This window comes from Lissotriton vulgaris, chromosome 10, assembly GCF_964263255.1.
Source record: "Lissotriton vulgaris chromosome 10, aLisVul1.2, whole genome shotgun sequence".
Classification (NCBI taxonomy): Eukaryota; Metazoa; Chordata; class Amphibia; order Caudata; family Salamandridae; genus Lissotriton; species Lissotriton vulgaris.
Window position 1 is genome coordinate 267,790,746 of NC_141698.1, and position 12,668 is coordinate 267,803,413.

The window sequence follows — 12,668 nt, forward strand, 5'->3', positions numbered from 1 at the left end:
GCTTTTTCTTTTGGTTTAAAAAATAAAGTAGGTGAATATCATTACATTACAAGACCAACAAGTGTGGAAGGAGATCTACTTGGGCCCTTTAATAGAGCCACAGTCTGCGACACCAGTGCAAATGATCTCAACCACCTTGGCTGGGGCCCAGTAGCACCTGTCTGACCTGTATTGCCCCACCCTCCACACCCCCTCCACCCCGCACCCGAACCAGGTCTGAGATGCACAGTTTCCAGATAAAAACACATTATTGTGGCCTTCTAAGACCCTGATTAGAGTGACCCCTAATTGGCTCCTTCATTAATTATGAGGTCTGCAGATTCCTTCAGACCTCGCTTATCCCCCACCGGAGAATGAGGAATTACCATTGGATCTGGAATTGCTAGTTTCCTAGAATTTACTCATTACTTAGGATCCCCATTAACTTCTTATGCCCGGTTTTGAGGAAACCACAAGTAAAATTAATTCTGGTGGGAGGTGAGGCACGAAATCAACATCCTCCATAATATGGGCTCGTGATAAGGCCTTAAGTGAGGCAGGAACTTGTGTTAATGTTTAAGTGCAGGAGTAATCCCCTCCGGGCCCCCACAGATGTCTTGTTGTCAATGAAGAAAATGATTTTCTTTCAATTAGCACCACTCTCTAAATTTAAATGCAAGAAGCAGATGCTCACAATTTGTTCCCCTCAGAGAGGAAAACGGGGAGAAGGTGATTAATGCTGATAGTGTCTGGGTCCGCTTGCCTTACAAGCAGCTCCACGAGTGCACCTCTAGTCCGGCCTGCATCAGAGGTGTAGCTAGACAATTTCCCTCCCCTGCGTTTGCCTCGTGTAGGAACACAGTGGGGGGGGGGGAGGGGTTGCAGGTGATTCCTGCGGTCGCGTCAGCCGCAGGTGAGAGAAGGGTGTGTGTGGAGCTCGCTCCCCCATGCTGCACCACTGGCCTGCATATATATCCGTGTGCGATTCCAGGGTCTGTTTTTAAACCCCGGACAAAAGGGCAGGACGCGAGCCCTATAAATGGCCCTCTGCAAGCCCGGAGAGCTGCCGGTTGACTGCCTTGTTGACACAGAGGCTAAATATTTTGCAAGGCTTCTTCTAGAAGATCTAGAATTGTGGGCAGTGTCCAAAAAGCAAATTCCTTTTACCAGACTGCCTTTAGGCCTCAATCAAGCACGCTAGATAACCTAGTAGCACTTCAAATGCTTGTGGGAAAATCAATAGGTAAAAGTCAGTTGCTTTACTCCTGCTTTATTGATTTCTCAATGGCATTCAACTGTGTAGGCAGGGTTCTACTTTGGAAAAACTCCAAAGAATGAATATTTCATCAAATCTCTTCCATGCAATTCAGCTCTTGTTCACAAATACATGGGCCCAAGTCAAGCTAGGACAAAACCACCTCTTATCCACCAGAATCCAAACTGAGGAATGAAGCAAGGATGTGTCCTCGCCATACTTCTTTTCAATTTGCTTCTGGCTGATCTCGCAACTCGATTAAGCCTAGGCAGACTCTCATCCCTCAAAACAAGCAATTTCAACCTTGCAATATGCAGATGGTGTATTCCTACTGAGCCAATCTGACATCAGCCTTCAGAGACTTCTTGACGTTCTGGATACATACTGCAAGGAAAATGGTCCTATTATACCTGAAAGCTTGGCTCCAGGAGCACACTTTTCACCTTGAGCACCTGAACACACTGAAGTCCAAGCTTGCCTCACTCAATTTCATCTTCCGGGAACTCCTGGTCAATACAGCAAATCCCTTGCTGATGCCGTTACTTCATGTGGTAAAGACCAAATCAATTTCAACTTTGGCCTATGGTGCCGAATATTTACAGAAAAAACTTACATGATTTTTAAATGTTGAACAGTGCAGTTTTCTGCATCTTATTTGGCCTACCAGGGGATGCTTTGCAGTGCCAAATAAGGCTTGAGTATTTGGGCTAACCGAACAAACCCTGGCCCGTAAATCAGGATTTTTAAAATACTTCTTTTTGCTGCATATAGCAGACATTGAAACCCCCAAGGCTCTAATTTGGGAAGAAATTCATATAGATCCATCCAAAAATTCCTGGGCAACTGCACTAAAAGATACACTTTCAACACTCAAAGCTGAATCTTTGTGGGAGCATCCTTTATCAAAAAAGCAGTTTAAACACTTCCTTTAATAAACAAGTACTATGTATCTCGTTCAGTATTGACAAGGAGTCATTTTGACGCAGAAACCACACATAGATGTCCGTTAATACTTACAAACATCTGGCGCTGCAGATGTAGGAAACTGGTTTTCTATGTAGTGTACCAAAACGAGGTACACTATGTACAAAAGCCTGACGACCCTTATTGGCTTACAGGGCTAGAAATTAATAATCCCAAATCTAACTTTTGTGGTAGTGTAGGCGAGCAGTTTAGGCTTATCAGAGGGTAACATCAATGCAATTGTTGAACACACATAGTCAATATATGGGACACACACTCAAGAAGGAGCTCAAGACCAGGTTTAGAAAAATAACAGGTATTTGTATACATATTTTAACACCAAGACCTTCATAATTGGGTAAGTACTTTTCAAGAGGTACATTTTTACAGGTAAGTAAAATGCAACACAAATGTGTTTTTTACATGGTATTGCTTTCCTATGGAGAAAGAAACTGCAGACAGGTACTTACAATCATATTCCAGGGGTCTCCTTTAGGACTTAAGATACTAGGGGCCCAAGGTCCAAAGTACCACCAGCAGTTCTAGTTCACCAGCTCGGGAGTGTCCGGGTGCAGAGGTGCCGGATGGGTTGGTAGCCTTGTAGGCTACATTGAGGGCAAAGAGGTGATGCATCTAGATACAGGCTGCAGATGGGGACTTGAGTTAAGTCCAGGAGCTGTGACGGCGGGCTCAGTTTGTGAGGGTCCAGGGAGCAGGGGGCACTGTCTGTTGTCGTGTACCAGGGCTGGGGAGCTCGGGTGCAGAGGGTTTTGCTCGACTGGGCCTGTGCTTCAAAGGCACTCATGGTTCTTGGTTAGACCTGCAGGGGGAGCAGAACAGGACAGCTGGGCCACCCACGGTGTTGATCTCTGCGATGCTGACTTCCCTTGTCTGCTGGTCGCTTGTCAGTCGCTTTAGCTTTGAGTCTGGATTGGACGTCAAACAAGCTTTCGATGCTGCAAGGGGTCCGATACCCCAGGTATTGGTGCCAGGCAGCTTGGGTTGGTCCTGGCGTCTTCACACTTGGTGGGGAGACGGATCTTACCTCTTGGAGCATGGTGACCTCCTCCTGGGCGGCTGCTGCGTCAGTGGACTCGGTGGTCAGCAGAATGATGAACCGGACGTTGTGGTCAGTGCCTGCAGGTTGCAAGGAAGTGTCTCCTCCACTTCAAGAAGATGCTGACGGCTTGGTGCAGTTCTGGAAGCCCTCTGAGGCTTGAGGAGGATTTACACCTGCAGGACGAGTCGGGTTGTCCCGATTGTCAGGAGCAGGCAGGCAGGGTTTGGCACCAAACTCCACCAGTAGTCCGCACTTCTCACTTCTTTGGCTCTTCTTGGTCCTTCTTCTTTTGACAGGTGAATCTGAGTTCCTGGTGTCAAGAGGACACTTATATATTTAGGGGTGTTAAGGGGAATGAAGGGTAGTAGCCAATAGGCTACTTATACTTGAGGTCACTGCACCTCCTATATGACCACTACCTGCGAGGAGTGGACATAACCCTGTCCCAGAGTTCTTAATTCCATCAAAAACAAGACAGTGAAATTCTTCTTTCATGGAGCACATCAGGCAGCCCACCTTAGGAGTGTGACTGGCCTGGTATTGCACCACACCTCTTTCCATAGCTAATTTTCCACCTGTTCTGGTGACAAATGGGTCTCAGGGCAGGGGGTGTCATCTCCCAGGTCTGGGGGAAGCCGGGATTTCATGTCAATGGTGAAAGAGGCTTCGAAGCCTATGGCCTTGCTATGTATATTCACTAGCCACCCTATTGGAGGAGGTGTAAACACCTCCTTCCAGAGCCTGCATTGTTTCTGACCTCTGAGAGCATGTGCTCTCACGTCCAGGGGTCAGAAACTTGGTGGCAGGCTGTACGATGCCAATCAGCCAGCACACTAAGAAGCTGGGAGGTTTTCAGGGGGCACCTCCTGGATGCCCTCTGGGTGCATCTGTTAATACATCCACTACTAGCATCAGTATAGATTTATTAAAACAACGTGCTTGATGCCAACAGCCATAGATTTCAGTGAAACCAAATATTGTAGTTGGGGAACTTGTAATGACTAGTGCCTAGTATATATACTTAAAATGGCTCCCCTGTTCCCTGGTACTATCTAGCAATGGAACTAGACAGCACAGGGGCATATCTGCTCATTCAGATATGTTCTCATATGGAATATAATGCATCCTCCCTTAGGGTTATAAGGCCTGCTGTAGGGGTGACTTACATAGAATACACGAAGTGCAACCTGCAATGGCAGTCTGCCTGGGTTTGGTGGTGGTTAGGGTGACTCAATGCACGCTTCAGCCCTTAGGGACCCTCTTTAGTTCCAATGCCCTAGGTACCAGGGGTACCATTTTCTAGGGACTACAGAGGTTCTAAAGATCTTGCCAATTGGGGAATAATTGAACAGTCATCTTGTTTTAGGGAAAGAGCATTAGCACTGGAGACCTGGTTAGGAGGAACCCAGGGAACTTCAGTAAAAATTGCATAAAACACCAGGAAAAAAGTGGGAGTGAACTTGTCAAAAAGGGGCACTTCCTATGTATGTAAATCAATCTAAACTACTAGTAGTTTGCTTTATTATCTGTTCCATGCCAGAATTAATTTTGTCAGTGCCAGAAACAACCACGTCAAAACCACTGTTAGGCACTGACTCAAAGGAATAGTCAAGCCCGAATTACCAGACCTTGAATGCTCTCTAGTTTTTAGCTGCAAGCATATCATGATTTTTTCTGTTTGCACTACATTGTTTTGCTTATTTTATTTTATGATTACTGCCATCAGTAATGTCACAAAAAAGTATCAGAATTTAAAAAAAATTAAATACAAACATATACTTTGCACCCCGTAAAAAATAAGTAAAACAAGAACACTCTAGAGTCTGTGCGAGCAGTCTATTTTGCATACAGTGTAATCCGTGCCTCTAAAAGGCCAGTGCAGAGTCAGTGTCAGACACATTGCAGGCCAACTGAGTCATAATTTCTCTGACCTGCCAAGGAAACATCCGGTCAGAAAATCTTCAAATATTCGTACATTACGATTGTCATTCAAAAGCAAATTTGTGTTTTCTTGAGACAGATCATGTTGCCAAAAAGTCATGGTATTCCACAAAAGAATTGGGAAACTGCCAGGTCTGCATCTGTGTTGAGGGAGGTGATTCACTTTCTAAATATACGGTCTGCTTCTTTTATATCTGGAGATTCCTCCTGTTTATATTTACTGTTTGTAATGGGCTGCATTACACCTGTCTAGGCCTGGCAAGTGTTAGCTCTAATTGTTTGCGGAGCAGCAAGTTAAGGTCAGTGGCATGGTGACTTTGAAGTAGCCACTAAAGTGCATTTGGGCAACAGAGTGTATGATACTCAATGGGCAAAAGTGTAGTTTCATTTTTCCATAGTCCTAACACTCTGAAATTCCTCCACACCATTTTGACACCATGTTTAACATTTAAATGCCACCATTGCCTTTGGTTACTTGCACATCCATCCATGCCCCAGGTACCTGTGTGTAAGAACATCTCTATGTTTTCTACACTAAAATGTGAGATCCACCTGTAGATTATGCTGAGGTGCCTCCCATTTAAGCCCTGGAGTCTTTCTGTTGGCAGAGAGGTGCCTAGTTTTCAACTATAAGAGCCAGGAGACCTGACTTCTAAGACAGGCTTCTTCGTTTTTCCAGCTAAATTGTGTGATTCTAGACAAATCACCTTATTTCGGTGTCTTCATTCCCTCATATATTTTAAATTTAGGAGTACTTTTAAAGAGATTTGAACTTCAGCTAGTACAACTCCATTCCCAAACCGGACCTGTACAAAACCTGCTGTATCTTAATAGTTCTATAATCAGATTGCTTTAATTCCTCATATTGCATGGGGATGTTCCTCTCACTCCTTTTTCATTTCTTTCCTTCTCACTGTATCTGCCTTCTTAAAGCAGTAGTAACCTCAAGCAGCTCTGCAAGCCAACCAAGCATGACGAGGTCCACCAACAGCCAACTTGGAAGTACAGTCACTAGTACCACCATTTCCGGCTTTAATCCAGGATTCCGGGATCCGAGGAGAGTCGAGGCTGTAAATAATAGGCCATATCTAGATGGTAAGAAGCACCTGTGTATTGATTTGTGTTCAGGCTCTTTGGGTAAAGGGGAATGACATGGCTTGCAGACCTCTGCTGTGGTCGTATCGGTAGATTGGTTTATTCCTTTTGGTTTGATAATTTTAGCCCTGATTCTGACTTTGGAGATCTGTTTTGTTCCATGCGCAAACACGAGCGGAAGGATTGTAATTCTAAGATATGCAGTGAATATAGCACCCCACTGTTTTCCTGTAATGGATTTCATTCGACCGTACCTGATAATATTTTCAGTGGCAAGATGTGTGGTAAAACAGCAAAGCAGGTGTTGTGTGATGTAATACAGAATCTACATTTGAAACCTTGATTTACCTTCCAAATAGGAGATATAGACATCACACAGTAAATAGCTCACACTATTATATAAGAATTTACTGGGCGCTGTAAATACTACTGCCTATTCCAGCATACTCATAATCTCTGGGCTTTATTGTTTTGAAGATATAACCCCTTTCTCTTTGCCTGAAAAGACAATTTAACCATCTTGCCTTTGATTCCTCATACTATAATCCCTACATGTGATTGATTTAACAACGATACCTTGCCCAAATCCAAAAACCCAAGTATTCCTCCATTTAGCCCTCTTTTCCTTTCACTCTTCTTCCTTTGCTCTCACCCACTTCTTTCCTCCCCTTCACTTAAATTTTCCTTCCCTTCTTTTTTTCTTCTCTCTTCCACCATGTTTTGGTTCATAATTGCTCCAAGAACAAGGTCTACCAATAATACATCTCCCTTTGACTTATTTGCCAACGAGGCATAAAATCTGTTCTTTTTAAATAAAAGGGTTTCTTCAACAACTTGGTGGAAGAGACCTTAGCTCTTCGGTGAAGTAGGGAAGAAATTAGCAGGCAGTTCAACTTTATTGAACAATAAATAGTATATTTAGCGGAGGGGCATTGTGAAACAGTTGACTTGAGTTACAACTATATTCTGCATTTGTGTGCCCTATGCTTCTGAATAGGACGTTGAATGTCCTATTTTAATTAGCTTCTTGATGAAACCCCTGCAAAAAATAAGGTGGAAATCGAACCCTCCATAATTTAGAATCATGTCAGGTGCCCTTGAAAGAACAGACTGTGGTCTAGTGAAACACTGCCTTCTCCCCTGTATGTCTTCCCAAGTTGGAGACACTTTTTTAAAACGCAGTAATTGTTAATTTAAAGGCCAAAAGCTCTTTAAAAATGTTTTTCTAATTTTGGACAGTAAATGCAAGGACTGAGGTCTTTGGAAATTTCTTTGTAGCCAATCCCAGGGGGCCGCAAATTCTAACTTGTGAAATTCATATTTTTTAGGAAGGAATTTTTGCACCCCCTGACCCATCACAATTTGCATGTTGACTTATTTGTACCTGGGTTTCATTCCCATATCGGAGTGCAAATTGCACATGACTCGTTTGCAAAAGGGAATGGTATATCAGTCCGCAAGTTTTCTAATCACAGGGCTTGTCATACTGCAGGCTCACTAAACCTGTGTGAGAGTACATTGGATAGTAATGTTGAGTCTCACTTGTCGGCGTTTTGAGACTGTTTAGTACAAAAGTTTCTACCTAAAGGTTTAATCTAATTTCAACATCACATACTTCTACATAGTGTGAAGAGGTTGTGCCAGTAGAGCAATAACGGACTGTGCTAGCAATGTAGCTCAACACACAAAACAGACAAAAAATGGGCTTGTCTCTTATCAAGATATGCAGGAATGGCTCCTGTAATATATTGTTGGTCATAGGTTTGAATAACTTTCATTCTTGTGAGGTTGGTAAAAACGAGTAACATTGAGTGAGTTATTGTAACATTGGTTGTCAGCGCCTACAGAAAACTTTGTATGTAAAATGTGCCACATAAATATAGTTGATTTTATATTTGTGTTGCTCTTAAACGGTTTTCTTGGACGATTGCATGCTGTAGAGTAGCTAATATTTTTTTGTCACTGTTATTAAACTTTTCATGGATGATAAAAAAAATTCAGGACTGCCATGGGTCAGACTGTTTTTTTTGTACATTATTACTTAGAATGCGTGAGGTTATATGCAGAAAACGATGTTGCTAGTACAAGCCAAATTTATTTTGACCGTGCATTAGCCGACCCCAAGCGGAAGTTAGATTTTACTTGACCCTTGGAGCTTTGTTCCTAGCCTATGTATCTCCAGCACTGGAAAAACAGTATGACGTCTCACAGTCCCTCGAGTGGATATCATTCACGTGGCTGGACCAGTATGGAGACTGCCTCAGACCTGCCAACAAGTGACACTGTAGGATAAAGTTTATTAGGGACTTATCCCGTATTGTTCTTAGAAGTCAGAAAATAACCAATCTATACTTTTTAAAGTTGTTTACACAAACCAAGACTAATATAGACCAAAGGCTATCATAGTAAAACTGTAGTACAGGTAGTATTATGAATGTGAACAGATAATGAATAACTAATATTTTATTAAGGGTTAACAATATCCTATATTTGATTTTCTGTAAAGTTAGAAATTTAACCACCAAATCCTCTCATGCATCTCCCTAGGTAGCGGGCCATTTGCTGAGTGGGTGTGGTGAATCTATGGGCAGAGTGCTCAGCTGACTGACCTTCAGTCCCCTAGAATCAAAAAAGTTCTCCAATGAGTGACTGAAAACAGGATTTATATGCATTGCTTCTCTTTGCACATGTGAGAATTTTCCTTGTTACCTCCCTCACCATATACAAACCCCTGCCGTGGGAAGTTATACTCACATGAGATCATGAGAAAAATGTGATTAACTTATATTCATATGTGTGGAAGCACATGACTCACAATCATATTGAATCAACAAAACCTTGCACAACATCTATTCATTAGTACATAACCATTTCTTGGTACATCACCGGAGAGCAGTTCTTAAATGGCGATGACTGGCAATAATTCATAACAATGCACTTCCTGAAATTTCTGAGAGTGGGATGGGGTCCCCAAGGCCTTTGTGTGATGAGCAGGATAATCCAGTGCCAAACCCTTAAGAGGCCCAACACTCTACTTTTTCTCTTCACACAGTTAGAGCAGAGATTGAGGCATCAAACGCACACCTTCAGAGCCTAGCAAACTGCTGGAAAGAAATTCCTGCTTATAGACATACCCCGTCCCAGGTACCCAACACCAGAGGTGCAGCCAGTGCAGTTCTTGCAGAAAAGGAAGTGAGGAGGCCAGACGTGGGAACCAAGAGGTCTTATGTGGAAGGTGAGACCATAATATTTTTTTCAGTTTCTGTTCAAGTAACCAAGTAATGTGAACATAGACCTATATGCTTTCAGAAAAGTCAGTGGGTCTAGGCAGGGATAGTGTGGAGTGAATGAATCAAGATGCTTTGTACAAGGCTAGGCATACCTCATTTGAAGCACTGAGTCTATTTCTGAAGGTCTTCTTTGACGCACCATTTTAATCTCTGGAGGTCTCATCTCAAGTATTGTGACCGGTTCTGAAGAAATACTTTCACTATATTGTGGGACTCATCTGGTGCAATGCATTTTGTTCAGAGGCCATATAATTTCCATTGTTACAAATTGTGAAGTCCACATGTGTGTGTGGTTATGGAGACGTTATAAAGCATTCAATCCAGTTTGGGAAGCCCTCTTCTGGAGTATTGCTCCTAGCACCCAAAGACATCACCAAATATACCATACCTGGCTCTGGAAACGGTATCTTTGAAAAGCAAATAACAATAGATAAAAGGGTTCAAATTGGTGTTGGCTGGATTTGAGGAGCAATAGGATAGAAATGATGGAGGCATTTGAGTATCTCAGATGTTTAAGTGTTGGCTAAAAAGGGCATCCTATGGGAGCAGAGGTGTAGTTGTAGAATGAGCTGACACAAGGTAGATGTTGTTCATGAGAGAGGAGCATAACGTAAGAATGACATTAAGAAATTCTTCACCACACAAAGGGCTGTAAGCACTTGAACCACCTTCCAGCAGATGCAGACAAAGGTTTAAACAAAGGCTTCGCTGTAATCTTAAGTAGAGTCTTCTGCTTGCCATCAGACAGAATAATAGGCTGGGTTATACCAGCCTGGCAGTCACAGGTATATCAAAAGGCTCCAGGTGCATATCATCTCCTTGGAATTGTACATGTTTTGTGTGAGTACATTTTATTATCTACTTGTCTTCTACAGCAGAGTCACCTCCAGACTTGGCAAACCGTATGATGAAAAAGCAGTTCCAAACTCCAAGTCAGTCCCCAACAAGCTCCAGAAGCTCACCTTCAATGTCCCCAGGTGGAAGGGACCCCAGGCGCACAGAACGAGGTAGGTGACCAATATAACCTGTCTTTATCATTTCAAGATGCATCAAGCAGATCATTTTGTTTGCAGCATGTGTTTCTGTAAATCACATGCTCTGCAAACTCCTATAATCTACTGTTGGGTGCAGACGCTTGTTTTTTTTTTTTTTTTTTTACGTAAGACTTATTGATATCTGCACATTTATACACAGCATTTTGCCTACAACCCTGAGGCCGGGTGCTACAGAACTTCCAATTTAGCATTTATAATACATAGCTATTAAGCCGACAACCGGCGGTCCGGCAGTAATTTTCCTTCCATATAGCAGAAAATTCGATTTTATGTCTAGACAAATTCAAGTGTGTCTTACTTTTCTCTTTTATAACCATAACCAAACATGTGACTCATTAGGTTCGGCCAGTACCACATAAACGATAAATACGTCCCCACCTCCCACCTCCGCACAACATCATCATCTTTCACTCACACCGTCACAGACATCCCCAGGACCTCCCCAGAAGAACTAGACATGTTGCCCGTCAAGCTGCACAGCTCAATATTGTCACTTGCGGCCTTCCCTTGTATCATTCAGTCTACATCCTCCTCATCCTCTGAACTATTCATGTCTTCCTCCTGCAGAGGATCACACAGATCTCCCCGGTAGCTGTTCCACGGACCCCAGATCTTATTCTACTTGCGAGGATTAGCTCTCATTTTGTATACTGCCCGCTCAGTCACCAGCAGTATGTCCATGTTTCTGCACCACTGTGCCAAGGTCGGTGCGCCCACCGCCCCCCAGTTTTGCGCTATATCCCTTTGCTTGTTTTTCTTTGTTTTGATTTCGAGATAATTTGTGATCAATTCCCGAAACTTACAATGCACCTGGACAAAGATCAAACTTCTGATTGGTTGAGGTGTACTTCATGTGCTCCGGGCTATTGAGCTTCGGTTAACATACAGTGAACTCCATGACCGGAATCACCAGCAACAATATCAAAAGACCAACTTTCATCAACAACACTTTGAATTCAACTGGAACTGAAGGGTTCTACATGCACCAGGTGGTAAGAGAGTGCCTAGAAGTGGAGGATGTCGAGAAGAACACGCCTTTCAAATTTTGCACCAAATACAATTCTAAATTTCTGTGGTCAGACCATCACCAAATTTACTATGAATGATTACTTCGAGATTAAGAGGAGTCAAGCCGGTCAGCCTGCTAAGCATTTAAGAATTAAAAAAACATCTATGGTAGGGCGAGTTCGTTGGTGGGCATATTGTCCAATGTAGTACCACAAAACTACAGAGTCTACTCCAGGCTTCAGCCCTGAGGAAATTGTGGGAACTTCCTTTGAAGAGGAAAGCCACTCATGATTCCTGCAAGCCAAGCAGAACAGAGTCCTGAAACCCTTTCCTCAAACAGGTGCAAGCTGCTGGGAAACCTGCATCCAGATCGGAGGCAACACCAAATATACTTGTTTCTTGACCAACATTGGAGGATCAACCTGCAGAGACTCCTCCACAAAAATAGTCTTACATGAGGCCAAATAATACTCTCAAAGGGGCCAGGAATCGAGCCGAGAGTTGGAACCAAGAGGCCTTGACAGTCTGCTTTTGCCACTGCCCTCAAGCCCATTCGGCCTGAAAATCCCACCTTGGCTCCAGACAAGCCATGGGGCAGGCTCTTCGAGCCTCGACTCCAACCTTTGCTTTTTAGACCTGAACCACCGATCTGCCTATTTCTGCTCTGAAGTCGGATCAAAAACTGACTTTGGTCCAGTTCTCACCTCCAGTCTCAATGGCAAGTGACACAACCCTACCCATCGAGATTCTGAAGGTGCCTGATGTCAGGCAACTGAAACTTTACATTCATCCTACCTCTGTGAAAATTCTGGCTCAGGCACCATAGCTGGTGGCAGACCCTACACCACTCAAAAAGAAGAAACTTGCTGTTCGAGGCATATGAGCTGCAGATCGTACACTATGCATTAGATCGCCACCTGGTGGTGGGCTCGGATGATTGCAGGTTGTTGTCTTCTTGGAGAAGTCTTTGTAGTCACGATATAGGTGACTCCTCCCTTGGACAATACTGCGCATGGGCATCG

The 12,668-nt window shown here is 43.4% G+C and overlaps 1 protein-coding gene across 1 annotated transcript in view; it reads left to right on the forward strand.

The window, feature by feature from the left end:
• Positions 1-12,668, forward strand: part of LOC147685096 (uncharacterized) — a 1,199,247-nt gene that overhangs the window by 765,270 nt on the left and 421,309 nt on the right. Inside the window, exons 24-26 of the mRNA XM_086940986.1 lie at positions 6,132-6,293; positions 9,346-9,528; positions 10,459-10,590. Of these exons, the coding sequence (XP_086797112.1) occupies positions 6,132-6,293; positions 9,346-9,528; positions 10,459-10,590 (477 nt within the window). The remainder of the gene's footprint in view (positions 1-6,131; positions 6,294-9,345; positions 9,529-10,458; positions 10,591-12,668) is intronic.